Source organism: Dufourea novaeangliae, unplaced genomic scaffold (genome assembly GCF_001272555.1).
Source record: "Dufourea novaeangliae isolate 0120121106 unplaced genomic scaffold, ASM127255v1 scaffold296, whole genome shotgun sequence".
NCBI lineage: Eukaryota > Metazoa > Arthropoda > Insecta > Hymenoptera > Halictidae > Dufourea > Dufourea novaeangliae.
Genome location: NW_015374174.1, coordinates 573190 through 593565, shown reverse-complemented (window position 1 = coordinate 593565; position 20376 = coordinate 573190). Strand labels below are relative to the sequence as shown.

The following is a 20376-nucleotide window of genomic DNA, read 5'->3' as shown; positions in this document are numbered from 1 at the left end:
TCATTGATATGTCATATTGGATTGTGATTCAGATGACTGCATATTATTCCAGCATGGTACTTCTGTCATTTCCAAATTCCCATCTTCCGTTAATGTCAAAATTTGCTTTCCTGAGCTGTCTTTGAACTGTTTTATTGATAGATCTGAATCAGACTTTGATACACCCACCATTGTAGAATGTGTTGGTGCTTCGTTAATTTCAACTGGTTGCAAAACACGTACATATATTGGCTGACTGCTTGCAGTATTGTCTACAATTAAAAATATATTGATAGCAGAAATTATTTTTTTATTGAAATGGTACTGTAGATACTAAAATCCTTACCAGAAGTTAAAATGTTTTGTATTGGTATGTTTTCCGAGTTTGATAATCTTATTATAGGTATATTTTCATTATGATTTGAGATTTGTGGTTCTGAATATGTATTAATGGTCATGATTGGTACATTCTGTTGCATTGTTTTGTCCAAAATTGGAATGTTCATTGTTTGAGTAATATTGTTCATAGATGATTCTGTAAAACATTTAACATATTTCAAAAAGTTAATAAAATTGTAATTTCTGAAAGTATGACAGTTATAATTTATAAAAACCTAATTGTTCATTTTGATTCCTATTTTGTTCAGTTAAATGTTCTTTCAGATTACAATTATGGGAGTCTTGCTGACTTCCAAAAAATTCTATGCCACACTTGTCACAGAATAATTTCTGTTTTCTGTGGTCTCTAACATGGTGTACCATGAATGAATTATGAAGGGTGGTATATTGGCACTTATCGCATTGTAACCAAATATTATTTCTCTTATTTTTTATTTTTTCAGTAACATCAAAAGGCAAAGCAATGTCTCTTTTTTTGCTCTGGTAACTAGTCACAGTTTGATTGCTACACTTTGTAATTTGTGGTGGCTGTGAACGTTTTTGCTTTTCGTTACTGCCAAGAAGCTCTCCTTCTTCCAAGGAATACTTTTGCTCCAAAAATCGCAAGACATTATCACGTAAATTAATCATCTCAACTTCAAGTCTATCAAGTGTATTAATACGATTGGCGCAACTTCGACAAATTACATCATCTTCTGATATTACTACCATGTATCTGTGTAACATGAAAAAGATAATGACTGTAAAGCATTTAGATAAATACCTAATATTACATCCAATTATTTAACTACATGTAGAAACATAACATGATACCTTTCACCAACTAATTCTCCAAGCTTTTCTATTACTTTAGATCTTGATGTCTGTGTTCTACACGTGGCCAATGCATAATGACGTCCTTGAATTTTTGCATCACACACAAAACATTGTAAATCTTCTAATGGTTCTGATTCATTACAATTATTTCCAATATTAGAAACAGCTACATTTGAACAATCATTAGTAACAACTTCCGTACATATATCATGATATTGTCCTATTGACAACATTGAATGTATATTTGCCATTAGATGAATGCGAACGATTATTTTGTGACAAAAACCAAGGTTAAGGATGCAGAAATAGCAAAAGTGTATAAAATGTATTAACTAAATATAAGAAAGCAATACAATATAAAGAATCTATTTGTAATTTGTACTATAAGTGTCACATTGCGCTTTTCTTTTCCATATTATCTAATATAATAATACAATTAACGTATTTATATTGTAGAGCTTTGCATAAGTCTATCATACAAAAAAATGATACATCTCTAAAAAGCCCTTAATGTCAGCCATCTTGCGAAAACAAATGAAATTAATCTATGTATGTGTCATGTGCCTAAATACGTTACAAAAACTTTACAGTGATGAACCTTCTACCTACAACTTTATATGCACAATATTTTCTTGCACATGCATTCATACATACTTCAAACTTTATTCTGTGATAAAACTTGTTCTAATTGTTAGTTTCAATCTTATCTACACGAAGCAAGGCGTTAAAACTACACGTAAAAGGGAATAAAGTAAAAAATATATCGTAAGTATTTTTTATTTTTCTGTAAAAATTAAACCATAATCCGTGCCAACTTGCTACCAAAGAATTTCATGTTGTTCGATTAGAGTGGACAGATATAGAAGATATAATTAAACACTGAGATTTATATAATAGTATTTATTATAAGTATCTATACGTGATAAGTTAGCGAATTTATTATATGTCCATTTACATTAAGAATTAGAAATCGACACTTATTTTTCTTTAAAGATTTCCACCAAATAGTTTTGTGATGCACAAATAATCGCTACTTTTAAAACTATACTTAAGACGCTTATATGAATAATTTCCTTTACAGTTTATGTTAACATTAGTGTCACGAAATATGCTGAAGTAGTGACGTTTTGAATTACAAAGGAATTGAACATTGTGAAGTTTGTAGTATCAATTGTACATTTCAAACATGTCCAATATTTCGTGAACATAAAATCTGAAAACTTGACAGTCTACAATAAAGTTGCTTAACTTTCTACAACTTTATAAATGAAATTATAGTAATGATTTACTTAAATTATAATTCAATTTAAGATTCTTTATGAATAAATTGATTTATATCTACAATAAATTCGTTGAAAACGGAACATATTACTGTACATATCTTCTTTTGTTAATATGATTGAAAATAATTACGTAATTTCATAAAAAATAATTCTGCTGTATAAAACGATAATCATACAAGTTCTCTATGGCTAGCATTTGTAAAATTTCGCACAGGGTTGTGAAAAAACAATAAAAGCATGTATCTGGATATGATTGAAACGTACTAATAATTCTTGAACTTTACATGTCTACTTTTTCAAGTTTTACTTTCACTTCTTGCTTTTTTATGATTTCCTTTTCGTCTATTTCGTTTTTCTCGCTGTCCCTTTCTTTATCTTTCCCAGAATGCGGCTGTTTCTTATCTGAATTACGAAAACGATCGTAACGCGAATCTTCATCGTCACTTGATTTAGCTCCTGCTTCAGTTTCCCTTAAAATGTCGACCAAATCTTTATCGACATCCCATAATTTATCAGCATTATCGCCTGGATAATCATCATCGTCTTCTTCCTCAGCCTGTCCATTTTTGTTATCCTTCATATTCTTCTCGGGTTCAGGAACGATTCCCTTCTGTTCAACTGTTTTACCAGGTTCCGTAATAATAGTAATGTCAGATGTAGTAGTTGTTAATGTATTATTTGCAGATGGTGGTTCAGAGCTACTTGGTGATTTAGTGCATTCTGTAGTTTTTACAGTGTTTGGCGTGGAAGAAGTATTAACAGATGACGATGATTGCAAATGTATCCTTTCCGCTTGTCTTCGTAGTGCTTTATCATCATTATCACGTACATACCTGTATAAAATAATTTACATCAGTATCTGTTTCGGCTCGAAATAACTTTTGAAATTATAAGCTCTTAATATGTACCGTTTAAGGTGACTTCTAGTTGAGCAATGAAGCGCTATCGCTCTCTCGCTGTTTTCACTGCGTGGCAGATATACCTTGCACAGTTCACAAAATTGAACCTCAACGCGTTTTATGTATTCTGCCCCAACTTTGATCATTTGTTTACTTTTGGGTTTCTTTTCTGTCTCGCTTGTACCCTCGTTTTCTGGTTTTTCCTTTTTCTTTTCGGGAGACTCTTCATCTTCTTCTGCTAGAAGTTACGTTTGTGCAATACTTCGATTTAACTTACACACTGAGTTGTAATATTTATAAAGAATAAGATTGTGCAGTGATTTCTATATAAGAGAAATTCTCATTAAGACGAAGTGAATAATCCAACTTTAACCCGCTAATCATTTAAAATCAGTTGCAAGGATTTAAAATTTTCGAAAAGTACCGTAACATTTGATTACTTACCATCAACATCACCTACGGAATCTAAAGTCATGAAATTATCAAGATTAACTTCCTTGTCATCTTCTTCGGGGCCACTGGAATCTGCTTCTGCATCACCATTTCCAGCATTCATTCTTTCTTTCAATGCACTCTTCCTCTGAGAAATAATACGTACAAAATGCACTGACGAGGTAAGAAATTATATATACACATATGGTTACAGAAATGATACCTTGATGTGATCCAAAGAACACATGTGAGTTTCGAAGAGCATGGGTGATCGGAACTGAATGCGACAGACTCTGCAGAATGGCGTGAGGAACCGCTTCATTTGACGATGGGATTCTGATAGTTGATGTACTGCTTTCAAGGATCGGTAATTCAGTTTGCAAATAGGACAGAACATGGTACGGGATGGTAAAGTACCACGCACTGCATCACGAGTTTCAACACGTCGTTGCTCTTGTCGTTGCAATACCCGCATACGCGTCAAAGTTGCCTTATGCCGTGATGCAATTCGCCTCATGGCTGCACTGTGACGACCTGAGTATAAATGCAACGAGTACTCTTTGAAAGTAACACTACGGTGGGCGCAATGTGGACAAGTTAGTTTAATGAATTTTCTCCCATCTCTTCTACTGGGCAATTCTTCAGAGCCAGTAGTTCGACCGTGATCTGTTTTATCATTATCATCCCTCTCCTCATCATCGACATCGTCTTCATCGTCCTAGAGACATAGGCAATGAAAACATTTAAGGCAATGCAACAATCATTCATAATTACTATATTTATACAGGGTGTAACAAAAATGTTGAAGGTCCCTGAAATGGGTCACTCGTGAGGCGATTTGGAACAAGTTTTTTCTTAGCAAAAATGTTATCCGAGGCTTTGTTAATGAGATATTAACGAAAAATCCTGACCAATCAGAGGCTACCAATCGCAGCCGTGTAGCCAACGTTACCGCGGGAACTCGGTCGGCAGACTCACACTCTTTATTGGTCGGTGTTTTTCGTTAATATCTCGCTAAGAAAGTCTCGGATAACATTTTTGCCAAGGAAAATCTTGTTCCACATCGTCTTACGAGTGTTCCAGATCAAGGACCTGCAACATTTTTGTTACACCCTGTATAGTAATTACTACATCCTACCACACTAATTACTATGAATACCCATAATTAACGGTGTTATATTTAATATCCCAGTGACAGACATACCTCATGTTTGTGATCATCATCATCTTCTTTCACATCATCTTCCTTTTCTTCTTCATCTTCAGTATTCTGTCTTTCTCGTTCCTGCTTCTCTTTCTTTCGCTTGTCATCTTTTTTCTTTTTCTCTTCCTCCTCTTCTTCTTCCTCATCATCACGATCATGCGGCTGAATTAACGTCGTTAAATATTATAGTCAGTATTGCTATCGATAGCACGTGTCAGGTTAGACGTAATAGGGGAAAAAGTACTTATAGCAGTCTTACGGAGTTACCTTTTCGTCGTCGTCCCAATTACTTTTATTATCATCATCCTCTTCGTCGTCATCGGAAAATTCAGCGTTAATAGCTTTGGTCATCTCTCTATCCTTGTCCTTCATGCTGGTTCCTGATCCTGACTCCTTTTTACTTCCGGATAGCCTAGTAGTACCGCTACTAATGACACAGCAATTTTGTTTTGACTTACATTATTTCCCTTCATCTTGTTCTGGTTCCTTTGTCTTTCATTATATCATCAACCAAAACCTTTTTTTTTTCTCTTAGTCGACATACGGTAAATATCGCGATATGTTATTTAGTTTGTTTCTTTTATCCCCCATACATATGAATGAATGCATTTCGTATTGCAATAAAGGTCTTGAACTATGCAGCCTTTTTGCATCGCATTTATATTGTGCTCTTATTTATATGTCATTCGCATTTTCGCGTATTTTAAAATACATCTAAGAAACAACGTTCTTATATACTCATTTTTATTTTTAGTCACCGCTATGTGTAAGAATGACAAACGTAATGATCTCGTAAAGTACAAGTATTATAGTAGTTCTCATATCAAAAGTAATTACATTGTGTTTCAATTGATACACACACACATTGGTATCTATGTGTATCAGAATATCAATTCCCTCTTTATTTAGAACCCTGCGAAAAGTTTGCCTCTCGACAGTAGAATACATATTTGGTATTTCGTGCGATCATTTGTGTCATGTTTTATTATTATTATTATTATTTTTATGTATATATATATATATGTTTTCTGTTACCATTTTTTTTTATGTCTATCATTCGTCTTTCGACACTCATGTCATATAGTCGGATTATAGTCAGTTCGTTTACTGACAAATAAGCAAGCAGGCTACTAGGACGGTATTGCAGTTGGTAAGTGATTTATTAATTAATTACCTCCTGCGCATTTTGGTAGTGGTCATGCGCACACGCTGGATGTAGTCTCGCGATCGCGATCCTAGCAGCTTGCGTCGATAGTCGAGCGAGTGCAGAGTACGCTTGCGAGCCATGACGACGTCCGATCGAGAGCTCATGCGATGGAATCCACCCCCTCTACCGCTGCCGCGTGTTGAAATGCGACCTCGATAGTTTGAGCTTTGATGCGATATTCGCCCTCGGCTCGAGTTATATCTCTGTGTCGGAGGTGCCATATCGCTAATCCGAGGGGGTGGTGGAGGTGCATAGCTCCGTGATGCCGAATGACGATCCTCTGAGCGGTGGTATGACGAGGCTCGCTCACTCTGTCTCTTGTCCTCATACACGGCCGAGGATGACGATCCCTTATTATCGTCATAAGGTGTTGACGCAGACGAACCACCATACGACGAAGAATACCTCTGTGAGCCGCTACCGCTACCTCCACCCTGCCAAATCAAATTCAGTTGTGCTCCTTCCCAATGCATCTTTCTCTTTTCCTGCCCTTCTCTCTCTCTATCTCTCTCTCTTTTTTTGTTACTCTAGATACATTTCTCCCCATTGTTCCCTCCTATCATATATCCTCCATACACTTTATTACTTTTTATTTATTCTTTAATTCCACTCTGGCCATTCTTTTGCACTCCCTTATTTACCTCTCATTACAGTGCCAATCGTCTAGTACAAAATCTTGAAGAGCACCTAAGTTACGTTTTGTCTCTCGTGTTTCAAATATAAGTACCGCTTTTTTTTTCTATACTTCACTTATGTAAAAATGATCTTTACTTTTCAAAAAATATTAATAGCATCTTTGCCATTTTCACTGGCTTGACATGATTTCTGAACTGTAGCTATGATCAGCATTTTCATTCCCTTGAAGATATCGAATGAATTAAATTCTGCATGATTCTGGATTAATTGCTGATAGACCTTTCCAATTTTGATGGTACAAGGACAGATGCGTTTTTATATACTTTTATTTGTAAACCACTTTTTCATACAATGCTCTATACATCTCACACGGACCACAAAATCGAATAAAACTAATAAAATTGCAGTTCTAATTATATATCCTTGCACAGTATGTCTTTAAGGACAAGATACATGATGGAAAAATACTTTGTATACCTCCATTGCTCGTGCAAAGCTTTTCAGCATGTATTCTAGTTTCAAAGTCTACCTGCAGGTACCACGGTAGAGTTATATGTGTACATAAAAAATGTCCGATTTCTCTCAGTCATTGTTAACAGAACGTAACGTAGGATACGTGTTTTTTATATTGGAAAGGTCTATGATTACGCTGATGTTACTGACAATTTATTTCATCCCAATGAAACAGTTCGAACTGATGTAATTTGGAAAACTGCATGAAGTAGTGTTTTGTTAGAAATTTGTGCGGTTGCGGCAATGCAGCGATGCTGTCAACATCTCAATGATTGTTCTGTATTGTGCAGGAAACTGGTTCAGTTGCACACATTGTTTTACAGAAAGAACAATACAGATGTTATGTCAGCATCTTAAAATTCATATTTATCTATACATATATATATGTATGTATATATCTATCCATCTGTTCGTTCTGATACTTTGCAGGTTGCTCTCAATATTTAATGCAACTATGTGCAGGGAATAATATAAATACCATCTAGGTGTATTTCATCTTTTAATTATGTGATGTTTTCGCAGTGTTCCACCAGTAGTGTCCCAACGCAAAAAGAATGGGTGTTCAAGTAGCCGTTGGCTCGTCGCTTGAAAGGAAAGTATGACGACTTATGAATGCCTTGCCTACTACTTTTGTGAATTTAAGGAAAAAAAAATGCATAGACGAGTGTCCTGAAAATGCTTTTCATATGGAACATAATATTCCAAATTAGTGCTTATTCCTTCTCAATGAAAATCTTTCAGGACCATCGTTCATACTACATTCATTGAAAAATTCTTTGTGAAGCAGGACTTTCAAGATGGAAAAATAGTCCTTGACCACAGCACTGCAGGAGATTCGAACAAAATAGACTAATACTCATTCAAGATCTGTCTTGTAACAATAAAGTCTCTGCATTTATCTTATAACATACATACCTGGTAGGAATCACTTCTCATCCTTTTACGGGTTGAATCACTGGATGATCTGTGTTCATCCCTTCCAGAGTAAGAATCCTAAAAAATATTTTATATACGAGGTGAGTCAGCAATTTTATATAGATAGAAAATACCTCTACAACATTAAACAATTGATTCATTAATAATAATTTATTTATATACATACCCTTGGCCTTTTATAACTGTTCGAATGTTCACCTCTTCCTCCTCTACTGGAGTATCTCTCAGATCCTCCTATTATACATACAAACACGAATCTTAGCGAATACATTTATTTGTTATGAATCAATGATTTATGCAAATTTATTGATGTATTTAACTTTCAAACCCAAAGTCTAAACTAACCAGAATTGTATTTTGACCGAGAGTCATAACTGGTTGTTGAATATTTAAATCTTCCACCTCTAGAAGAAGAATAACCTCCTCTACTAGACATGTTTCCTCCTGGTGAACTGTTCCATTCATTTCCACCACCACCTCTTCCTCTGTAAGAACTGCCTCCGCGGGAACTAAATCCACGGCCACGGGAGCTCATACTTGAGCTGAAAAAATGATACACATTTTATCGTATATAGTTCCTTAATAATTAGTGTTAACCATTTCATATGCCAATATTAGTCCTTTCTTTTCTTGTACAAAATAAATATACTTGGACCCCAGAGCCAGAGTTTATTAAGTTTGCTCTTTAAAAAAATGACATTTTACATGAAAAAGATCTAGGAAAATATATCCTCTGAAGGTGTAATTATATGATTAAGATATTTCTTAACACCTATAGGTACACAATTTTGAAAAATTAATCTTGTAAGTGATTATTTGTTCACCAAATTTACGTTGTCACCAAAAACCTTATACATATATATATACATATTCCTAAATTTGGAATTAGTCTAATTTATTATACATATGAAACAAATCTATAGTATATAAATTTAAAGATAAAAATCCAACGTCTTGATAGTTTATAATCTACAAGTATGGTTTCTATTGTTACCAACCTTGATTTAATGTAGCTGTAACTCATAATTATGAATTACAGATGACTTATAGATGTCAGATATGGTGTCAAAGGTCTATGGACAAAACAGGAATATTTATGTATTGTAACAAATAATTTATATATATTGATTAAAGGTGATCAAACATGATGTACTGAACAATTTCATTGCCAAGAGTTTTCAATAATTAAACAAACTCAGACTATCTCTTAGAAAACTATTATTATTTGTTCAATAATCATATGATTTTATCGGTTACATAGGTAAAATTTTTGCTAAGAGTAGAACTTCTGCTGAACTTATATTCTGAGGTTCACAATTAGCATTAGCTTTTTAGAAATGATAATCGCTTTAATGGTTATTTGCGTCGTAAAATATAAAAGTTTCGATTAATGTTAATACGAAGGTAAATGGGATGTATATTAAATTTTCTTCATTGTTGCTTGCAATTACAGAACTCTATGCGCACTATCCGGCGTGCAATCATGTACCATAAATATTTCAATTTACGAGAAGACATGTTACACATGTTTCTACATTGAAATATATAGCTTATTAAACAAAACTATCTGTATTTCTATTACGAAAATCAATAACGTTATTCTGTTTTTCGTATGATGAATGATCCCACTCTGCAAAAATTTCGAAATAACCATTTATCGGGAAAATCATGTGCTTGTAGCCGTACGAAACTTACCTGACGAAAACACGTGAATTTTTCTGTTACGAGACGCTACCGTGTGAAATTTGTACAATAAGATTCATGTATTTCACATGAATCTCCTTACACATGCCGTGGACGCGCGAATCAGGTAAAATGTCGTCTTTCCCTTGGGCTGTGGCGTCACTCTTCTTCCGAGATCTTCGATCGCCGGGAATGAAGGAATAGAACCGGAAGTCGCTGTTATCGTCCCTTACCATCATGTTTTAATAGTACGATGACTTACTCATTTCGTATAACTAGAAAGCAACAAATTAATAATTATTCATAAATTAATTTTATGTAGTATGTATTTAATATTTAAAAAAGATTTGTTTTTTTTTATGATGTAGATCTATCGAACTTGAACCATGTCATGTATCCTGAATCGATCGTCATTTAAAGCTTTCAATTGATGTAATACCTATTCAAACATAAATTTGTTCCCATTTTTATTAAGAAGAAAATACCTATATTTTCTTATTATTACATTATAGATCAAAATATCAGACTTTTTGTAATATTGTGAGAATATTGAATATAATTATCATATCAATTACTTTCTGCTTTTAAATGTATAGTATTGTTTAGATAGGTTTGTGAGGGATAAAAAATGAAAACTGCAATTCAGTCTTATATAATTATATGTGGTACATTAAACATATCAGGAATTTTTTGCAAATTCATTACACACGTACGTTAATATTACATAACGATTATGGTAACAATCAATTAGATTAGATGACAATTTGCATAATGTTTCTGTTAAAGTTATTCAAATCTATAACTGAAATCTGTAAATTTATCATAAAACCGCATATAATATTTGTTTCATCACTTAATTGTGGTTGAGAATAGTGTTACTATCTGAAAGAATTTCGACTGTAATAGTGTAGATGTACAAATACAGAAATCTAATTAATTTTGCATCATTATCCTTACTTCTATTTACATATATAGTAGCCTAATGTATTTTCCTATTCGAAGGTTTTCCAAACAATAAGACATAATGGCAATTGAAAAAGTGACTTATGATGTACATATCTACAAAGAAATCCACACAGGACATATGAAACTTAACATAAGCTTAAAACGACAAACAGTTCATTATTGGCTTTTAAAACAGAAGAATATAACTATAGCTATATTAGTCTAGCTTTTTTTCTTGTTTATAATACAAGGTAACTATTTACATAAACCGAGAACATGTTTCAATTTGAATAGTATTTATAAAGATTGGTAATAAATATCAAAAATATTTTGTGTCGACCTAATAAGTAAGAATACAGTAATATATTTTTTCGCGCATTTTCCAGAAGTATACTATAACATGTAATAAATAAACTATGCAACGTAATGCTCATATAATAACAGTACGAGTAAAATTGTTTGAACGTTCATTCAATTTCCAATGTACATCTTAATAAGTGATCATACAAATATTTCCATGTTACGTCGTTATAATCTTACTCACACTTCTGTGCCTAGAAGTAGAAATACGAAATATTTTACTTCTAAAAATGTTACGTATCAATTATAATAATGAAAATTATTTTCGATGAACCATATTCTCTGTTTAAAGTACTACTGAATTGCTACTGTAATGACAGCAATTCACAACTACAAAGTGTGCAAGTGCTTTAATACGCTCATATGGTCTTGGATCGGACATTAAAGTATTTAATTTCTCAATGCCTCCTTCTTCTATAACCAGTATGCAATACTTATGAGCTGCAAGAAAATATAGTTTCAGTAAAAAATATTTAAGACAGTTACATTTCTGTTCAGACGAAGATCATTAGAATAAAATTAAGTTTCATGTACTTACGATAAACAGTTGTAAGATTAGCAAGAGCCCAAACTGCCCAATGCTGGCATTGTGGTGTATGATACACATCTAACAAACGCAGTAAAGGTAAAAATGAGCGATAATTGATATTACGCTCAGAAAACATATCCCACTGTTCACTGGCTTTAACCATAAGCTCCAGCACTTCATTTCGACTTGGTCTTTTCACCGTCCATGCTTCAACGCCATCGGATGCTATGTGAGCTAATATACCAGCAGCATTATAAGGTATCTAAGCACAGAAGAATTATAATAATAGGTACTATATAAATACGAATTTAATCAATTCTATACAAAGTAAAATACCTCGATACCCTCACTGTCAGAATGTAATAAGTTTGCAAAAAGTTTAATGTATTGTTGTTGTACCAGATGTGCTCTCAGATGTTGTACCTCAGCTACGTTACCCAATAAACCCATCATATTCTTCAATAATTCTTCCTTGTGGCGATATTTCTGTGCAAACTTTGTTTCTAAACATTTAGTATTCCTTTATGCGTTAATATCATTCAAACTTCGATGTTACATACCTTGACACACTTATGGAAAAACTCCATGCCATTTTCATCAAAGAATCGTTCACAATTTATGGGAGTCTCATCGGTCATATTCCACATAGTTGACCATGCTACCTCTAGAACATCGTCGAATATATCAAATTCAACTCTATATTCGATTAATTCAAGCATTGTCTTGATACAACCGAGATTGCCTAATAAACGTTTCTCCCTGCCTGTTACTTGACATGCTAAACTATTCAAAAGAAATATTCCAATACGCTGAACGTAACCTTCCTGCTCCGCATGCTTGGCTGAATATAAAAGCAGTTTTACCAATGCTTCATAATTTGACATCTTTCGAAGTGTAAGTAACATGAAAAAAAAAGAATATATTGTAATAGGAATTAGAATTATTATTTCAGATAATTATTACGTACAACGTCCTGTGGTATACGAAATTGATTTAGCGTTAGACAACCATTGCGCATCATTGTTTCTTCATCTTTGAAATTGCTCATTCCAGTGAGAAGAGTGCGAATAATTCTTTCTTTGAGCCGTGGTTCTATTTCTCCCTTTTCTTTCATTTTTACAACATAAAACAGTGTTGCACTGTAGAAAAGATATAATTTTTATTAATTTTCATGAAATACATATGTTTCAGTATGCACATTATTATGCAATTTATGATTAATTACCTTCCAGCTATTTGCACATATTTGTGTAGTGGGTGTTTCTCCATTGCCTCTAATATTGCACAAAGAGCTTGATCCATTCTGTGAAAATTCTCATATCTGTACACATGATAAAGATCATTCAGTATTTTTTGTAAGAAACCAGGTTTACTATTCATGCAAACATGGGCTGCTACCAGTATTTGGTCTTCGTTTGCATCTCCTGCTATCTGATATTGAAAAACCAAGTTTACTTAAAACCATAAAAGGGAACAAGTATAAACATTACATAAAAATTTTACAATCGTTTACCAATTTAGCTGGAATATTACGTCTTCTACATGCTTCATATTCTGTCCCATAAAGCCCTAAGAACTGTAAAGGTCTGTCTACTCTAGAAGCAAGACCTGGTATATCACAATGTTCACTGGTATTCGCGCAATCAGCGTCATGGAAACAAGGTCGTTTGAGCGTTTTTCCTTGTCTTCCATTGTCTCCTACTTGTACTCCTGCTAAGTTGGTACCACTAATATCCAAAGAAGTTAGGTGTGGTAAGCCCTTCACTATGTCAGATAGGATTATATTAGGATGTCCAAATACTCCATGTCCATGGTTGAATTGTGAAATATCCAAATGCCTAGTTACAAATTGTACAATATTAGATATTCCATTTCAAATATTACGCAACCTTTCATACTGTAATAAAAATGAATTTAAAGATCATTGCGTACCTTAAATTCTTCAAGCAACAAAGATTGTCAAGAAAAGCTGGAACTTGAAAATTAATCTTGACATTGTGTAAAACTAAAGATATTAAATTGGGAACTGAGCTAAAAAATTCAAAGTTGCCTATATGGAAATTATTAGATAAATCCAGATGTGTCAAATTTGTCATTCCAGCCAATAGTAAATTATACTCCGGTGTACGAATTCTGACATATTCTAAAGTCAAACTTCTTAGGTTTGGTATTTTGAATACGTATCCCCGTTTCTGGTATTCTGAAAATGAAACAGTTTGTACATAACAGTTTTATATACTTTTAAATATATGTTGCTTATTTCTCTTATTAAACAATCATCGGTTTAAATGTTAGTTTCAATAAGCTTACACCTTATAAAGACAAAAGAAACTTGGATTACTTTGTAATAATAATAATATTATTCGTAAGTACATTCTTTCAAATACTACACTATTAAAATTAAAGAGTAAAATGTACAATCTGTTATCAATTAATAAGAAAGGCTGCTTTGTAGCCTTACCAGTAAGTCTTGCTGGGATAAGAGAAGAATGTATACCACGACATGTTAAACTCTGCAGATTGTCTGCATTAGCATTTATATATTCTATAGTAGCTTCTGTTACATTAACGCAATCAGTAAGTTCTAATTCAACAAGTTTGTGGGAAGTCAGAATCTTTGCCGAGTAATTAGCCATATTAGATCTTACGACTTTGACACGTTTCAGTTTGGTTCTCGACGTATCCCGGAACACGTGAAAGAATTCATCATGAAATTCTATCGTGTCGCTCCGAAGAACGTATTCGATAAGTTTGTCGCATATCTCGCTTGGCAAGACCAATCCCGTCAAGAGACTTCGTAATGCGACTTCTTTTCCCAATTCATTTTTCTCTGAGATGATGTCCAAATCCTTGCAGATCACTTTGAAACAAAGTTCCGCTAAAGTTTCAGAACCGACAAATTGATCTAAACGAAATAAGTCTTCTATGTCCGCCATTCTGTACGGAAATTTACAGAAATTCCGTTAAAAGTCTCATAAGAAAACGCTGACCACAATTACGCAATTTCAACTGTCAAATACGTCAAACGCATCATCTCAGGTCTCAGGCATCATTTCCCAAATTCGCTGCGTCGCGTATACTTTTTTTATTTACATCTTCCGTTCTCGGTCGTCGAGCAACAACGCCGATATACGTACAGTCGACACGGTGTCGAATCGCTCACTAGACGAGTCCAAAATAAACGTTACTCAGATTTTTGGACGGTCAATGAAATTCATCCAACACGACCAGCTGTGTAACTAGGTATATGATTGTGCTTACTCTTGGAATTTTGACATTTCCTTTGACTACCGTAGTGACGCTATCCTTAAGTACTTGACTATAACACCACAAACGAGGTACATAAGAATAGACCTAACATCCACTATATTTTTAAGACCCGATTATGTGGGACGCTAGCGTCCACCAGTGTCTACACCAGTATATTACATTTACCACAGACGAGATATAGAATAGACCTAACATCTTACGGGACTTTGCAACTCTTGTTCTGAAATACCGATCGTGTAAAAAATCAGAGATTTCTGCTGCCCTCTACATTATGAGAACAGTGAATTCAGGACCGCAGAATAGTTGGCGCCAAATGTTAACGTATTTTAACGATTTATATCTCAAAAAATTGCTCCCAATTTGCTTCTTCCGAATCTGAAATTGCTCCCACAGCACTGTTTATAGTTAATAAGATATTCGCAAAAGAAAAAGCAAAAACTTGTTGTATACAAAATAGGTAATATATGGCCTTTTTATATAAATATTATGGCACCAAAAAATTGCTCCTGATTTGTTTTATAATAATCAATAGTCAGATATAGTCACGCATTAAATTCGAAGTTTGAACAATGTAGAATAATACTCTCTAACGGCTGGGAACCAATAATTACAAGAACATTGTGAAAATCACAATTATTTGCAACAGTTCACACTGCATCTCGTCATGCGTACCCCGTTTAGTTCACTTTGGACAGCTCTTACACCGTTATACGGATAGCTTTCGTCTAGATAAAGCACACGATTTGTAGCTGAAAGAACGTAGATTAATGCCCTGCCATTAACAATAATAATAAACGACCAGAACACTATAAAAATCGCATTTAATCGCGGAATACCACTATTTTTTCGACCGGTGGCGCCACTTGTGGCAATTCGCTCAAACTACTAGCCAAATCATACCGATCGGTGAGTGAAAATTTCTAGTGATGGAAAAATGCGAATATCTCAGTAATTAGGCGCTCAAAGATAACGTTGCTAGTCTTAAATTATATCCCACTATTCAGTGCGTCGACTGAATGCAGCAGAACCCATAATTAGAGGAATTATTTCTACCAGTGTTGATAGTACATATACAGTGTTGACAGAAATAATTCTTCCAATTATGGGTTGCTACGGTATTGAGTCGATGCACTGGGACATCAGGAGTAATTTGAGACTAACTGCGTTCATTTTAAACGCCTATTTACTGAGATATTCGCATTTTTCCATCACTAGAAATTTTCACTCACCGATCGGTATGATTTGGCTAGTAGTTTGAGCGAATTGCCACAAGTGGCGCCACCGGTCGAAAAAATAGTGGTATTCCGCGATTAAATGCGATTTTTATAGTGTTCTGATCGTTTATTGTCATTGTTAATGGCAGGGCATTAATCTACGTTCTTTCAGCTACAAATCGTGTGCTTTATCTAGACGAAAGCTATCCGTATAACGGTGTAAGAGCTGTCCAAAGTGAACTAAACGGGGTACGCATGACGAGATGCAGTGTGAACTGTTGCAAATAATTGTGATTTTCACAATGTTCTTGTAATTATTGGTTCCCAGCCGTTAGAGAGTATTATTCTACATTGTTCAAACTTCGAATTTAATGCGTGACGAGGAAAAATGATGCCCGTTCAGCGGTGTAAATGTAATCGAAATCTGTTGCAAGTAGGGTTGCCGCCCCATAAGGGGCTACGGTAATACAGGCATAACTAATTTTACTAATTTAGGAGTTCTGCACTATTGAATCCATGCATTAAGTCCTGAGGAACAATTTAAGACTAATGACGTTCGTTGTAAGTACTTAATTACTGAGATATTCGCATTTTTCCATCACTAGGAATTTTCACTCACCGATCGGTATGATTTGGCTAGTAGTTTGAGCGAATTGCCACGGGTGGCGCCACCGGTTGAAAAAATAGTGGTATTCCGCGATTAAATGCAATTTATATAGTGTTCTGGTCGTTTATTGTTATTGTTAATGACAGGGAATTAATCTACGTTCTTTAAGCTACAAATCGAATGCTTGGTCAACATGAAAGCTGTGAGTATAACGTTGTAAGAGTTGTCCAAAGTGAACTAAGTCGTGATTTAATTTCATTTACGACCGTGATTGCGATTTTGTTATCTTGAGTTAATTGCTCACTGCGATCGTAACATGTAGATTATAATTTATAATCATTAATTTATTCATTATTCTTCATTGCTTCTAATTATTCTTTCACTTTATACGATGTAATTCGAATTTTTGTTTTGATGTCGTTAATATAAAATATACAGATTACGTGTCGCGTGTAAAGAACTGTTAGGTTTCTCCACCAATCAGAAACGATCACGAGAAATCACGAATCACTGTGAAATATCACCGTGATTGGCAACGAACGTGATCGAATCACGAGTGATTCACAAGTAGCAGTTCACGTCATTTTTAATGCTCGCCACTTATGTAGTCATATTAGAATGGGATGCCAACTTCTTCGAAAACTATCTAGGTACCTCTTTCTAAAGTTGGGAAGTCCGTTTCAGGTGTTTCAGGGGTTTCACCGTTTCAGGCTGACGCGCAGTCTAATTTCTATGTCTGTCTACAGTCCCAAATGATGCAATAAACAAATGCTTACTGAATGTATTTAACAATACTAAATAATAATTAAAAAAACAACAACAATCAGCAATTATTATTGAATACTATTGGAGCAGAAGACTACACAATAAATAGCATATTTCTTTTGATATCTATTTCGGCACGAGTATACCTCGTCGGTGATTTCTGTTGATTTCTATCAGTAAAATTGTGTTTCTAATGTGTATGGTATCGATAAAGTTTGAAAAAATGATTATTCCATTATTTGGTATTTTTATAAATTACCTATCGTTGACGTATAGTGCCGAGAATATTGTATTAATTGTCGCAGATGATTTGGACGTGTTTCTTGATGGAATGGTAAATGTGAAATTAAAAAGAAAATAACGTTCAAAATTAACGTATTAGTAGTATGTAAAAACGATTATGTGTAATTTCAGACACCAATGACAAATACGTTAGATTTAATTGGTAGTAGAGGTGCAACATTTTCAAATTGTGTAAGTAGCAAAGAATAAAGTTTTTTCAATCTGGCTTTATTATAACTTAAACATGTATAATTCAATGTAATTAATAATAATTTATTTAAAAACTAGTTTGTTGCCTCTCCTATTTGTTGCCCAAATAGGGCTTCTATTTTAACTGGGAGATATCAGCATAATCATTTAGTAGTAAATAATTCAATTCATGGGGGTTGCAATAGCATTAAATGGCAAGAACTTCAAGAACCAAATACATTTGCAGCACATTTAAAACAGGAAATGTCATATACAACCTTCTATGCTGGAAAATATCTAAATCAGGTAAATACATAAGATTATGTGAAACTTTGTAATTAAATGTATAAATGAAATTTGAAATTTATTTGCAAAAATGACCAAAGTATGGACATCATATTGTGGGTGGTCCAAATCATGTACCAATAGGATGGGATTGGTGGGCTGGCCTTATTGGCAATTCAAAATATTATAATTATACTTTGTCTATAAATGGTACTACAAAGGAATATGGCAATGAACCAACTGAATATCTTACTGATGTAATTGTAAGTGTAACATGATATTGTTCATGGTCCTTCAGGATTGTAAATCTAAAATTACATTGTTTTAGAGTAATCTAGCAACAGATTTCATTAAAACTCGCAGTCCAGATAGTGAACCATTCCTTATGGTTCTAGCACCTCCAGCACCTCATGCACCCTTTATACCAGCAGTAAGACATAATGACAAGTACAAGGATGTAAAAGCCAAAAGAACACCTAATTTTAATACACCTACACAAATGGTATAATGTAATGCATTTTATATTCTTTTATATTATTTTGTATTGATGTTAAGTACATTACACAATAGGATAAGCATTGGTTAGTGAGAAGGGGTCCATCTCCACTACCTAACAATGTTCTACCACAGTTAGATGATATATATAGACGCAGATGGGAAACATTGGTAGCTGTTGATGAGCTTGTACTAAATGTATATCAATTTTTGAAATCACAGAATCTTTTGAACAATACCAATATCATATTTACATCTGATAACGGTTATCATATTGGTAATTAATATTATATGCAACACAAGTAACACTGCAGAGTCTATATATAAACTTATTTTATATATTACATTTTTAGGTCAGTTCAGTATGCCTATAGATAAGCGTCAACCATATGAGTCAGATATTAGAGTTCCATTACTCATACGTGGTCCTGGAATTGTACCATCCAAAGTTTCTGCACCTGTTAGTAGCGTTGATTTATTTGCTACAATTTTACAAATAGCTGGTATAGAACATCCATCAGATGGATCTTCTTTATTAAAAAAGATATTGCCACAGGATAGAACCCTATTAATAGAGTATAGGGGAGAAAAATCTAAGGCTATCCCATCATCAGGTTGTCCAAGTGATAATGATGTTAATCTATCAGTAAGTTTCATACATATGGTAGGCACATTGCAACTAATAGCAAAATTATATTATGTAATGTTACAATGCTTATAGGAGTGTATGAAAGACATGGCATGTAAATGTCAAGATGCTGCTAATAATACATTTAGTTGCATACGTCGTGTTTCACCAAAATACAATAATATCTTCTGCATTTTTGAGGATGACCAGGTATTAACATTAACAAGTCAGTGTGCATTTCATATTGTTGAAGTAGCGTATTAGTAATGTTTGTTCGTTGTTTATCAGCACTACATTGAAGCATATAATATTACTACAGACAATTACCAAATGCAAAATATTGGATACAGCATGAAGCGCAATCACAGATATAGATTCAGAAAGCGCTTGAAAAGAATGTCTGTCTGCAAAGATGAGGACTGTGTTTTTACAAATACAGAGAACACATACATTTAGGGCTTCATAACTAACAAAATGTATAAATAAATATTAATCATATTTTATATATATAAGTATATATTCTGGACAAATAATTATAATATTTGACTTTTCATGAATGTTATACGCGTGTTTTGTTTTTTAAATAAAATAAAAGTAATAAACAAATGAATCAGGAGAGACACCCGTTTATTGACAAATTCATTTTATACTTATTGCGTTTACGAAGGTATACCATTAAAAGTTGGAAACGCCAGCGGCCGTCTTACTTCGAATTACTGCATTTATGGAAATCGTGGGCGGAGAATACGCAGCGAATCTGGATATAAGAATAACTCGTCTTGCTTCCCGGGTATCTCAGGCAAACTGTTTTCTTAGCAAA

General features: G+C 33.8%; 4 protein-coding genes across 7 annotated transcripts; 1 reads left to right on the top strand and 3 right to left on the bottom strand.

Moving 5' to 3' along the window:
* Nucleotides 1-1445, bottom strand: LOC107192057. The gene is made up of 4 exons (XM_015581242.1): nt 1192-1445; nt 594-1093; nt 326-514; nt 1-251 (listed from the first exon to the last, which is right to left on the bottom strand). Exons 1-4 carry the CDS (start codon nt 1443-1445, stop codon nt 1-3), a joined length of 1194 nt encoding a protein of 397 aa, XP_015436728.1.
* Nucleotides 1446-2634: 1189 nt separating this feature from the next.
* LOC107192049 (FK506-binding protein 5-like) lies at nt 2635-10116 on the bottom strand. Of its 4 annotated transcripts, none has more exons than XM_015581232.1 (12): nt 10000-10116; nt 9303-9377; nt 8650-8846; nt 8471-8538; nt 8284-8361; nt 6187-6653; nt 5280-5439; nt 5013-5174; nt 4032-4526; nt 3821-3956; nt 3386-3614; nt 2635-3310 (listed from the first exon to the last, which is right to left on the bottom strand). In XM_015581232.1, the coding sequence occupies exons 2-12, from the start codon at nt 9326-9328 to the stop codon at nt 2758-2760; spliced, it is 2571 nt and encodes an 856-aa protein (XP_015436718.1). In that variant the 5' UTR covers nt 9329-9377; nt 10000-10116; the 3' UTR covers nt 2635-2757. The 4 variants fall into 4 exon arrangements, with proteins under 4 accessions (XP_015436718.1, XP_015436719.1, XP_015436720.1 ...); XM_015581233.1 differs by having other exon boundaries at nt 3386-3611; XM_015581234.1 differs by having other exon boundaries at nt 5280-5436.
* A 1352-nt stretch (nt 10117-11468) lies between these two features.
* LOC107192042 (protein zer-1 homolog) lies at nt 11469-14757 on the bottom strand. The gene is made up of 10 exons (XM_015581221.1): nt 14283-14757; nt 13754-14021; nt 13335-13659; nt 13047-13252; nt 12789-12960; nt 12382-12705; nt 12158-12307; nt 11831-12083; nt 11588-11733; nt 11469-11486 (listed from the first exon to the last, which is right to left on the bottom strand). The coding sequence occupies exons 1-10, from the start codon at nt 14755-14757 to the stop codon at nt 11469-11471; spliced, it is 2337 nt and encodes a 778-aa protein (XP_015436707.1).
* A 3173-nt stretch (nt 14758-17930) lies between these two features.
* On the top strand, nt 17931-20075 carry LOC107192055 (N-acetylglucosamine-6-sulfatase-like; the record flags this gene model as incomplete). Its single annotated transcript, XM_015581240.1, has 9 exons — nt 17931-18011; nt 18092-18151; nt 18248-18454; nt 18535-18696; nt 18762-18935; nt 19004-19205; nt 19282-19574; nt 19650-19766; nt 19845-20075. Coding segments are annotated over 9 exons (1464 nt in total), but the record flags the coding sequence as incomplete, so codon positions are not given.
* Between the last annotated feature and the right edge of the window lie 301 nt (nt 20076-20376).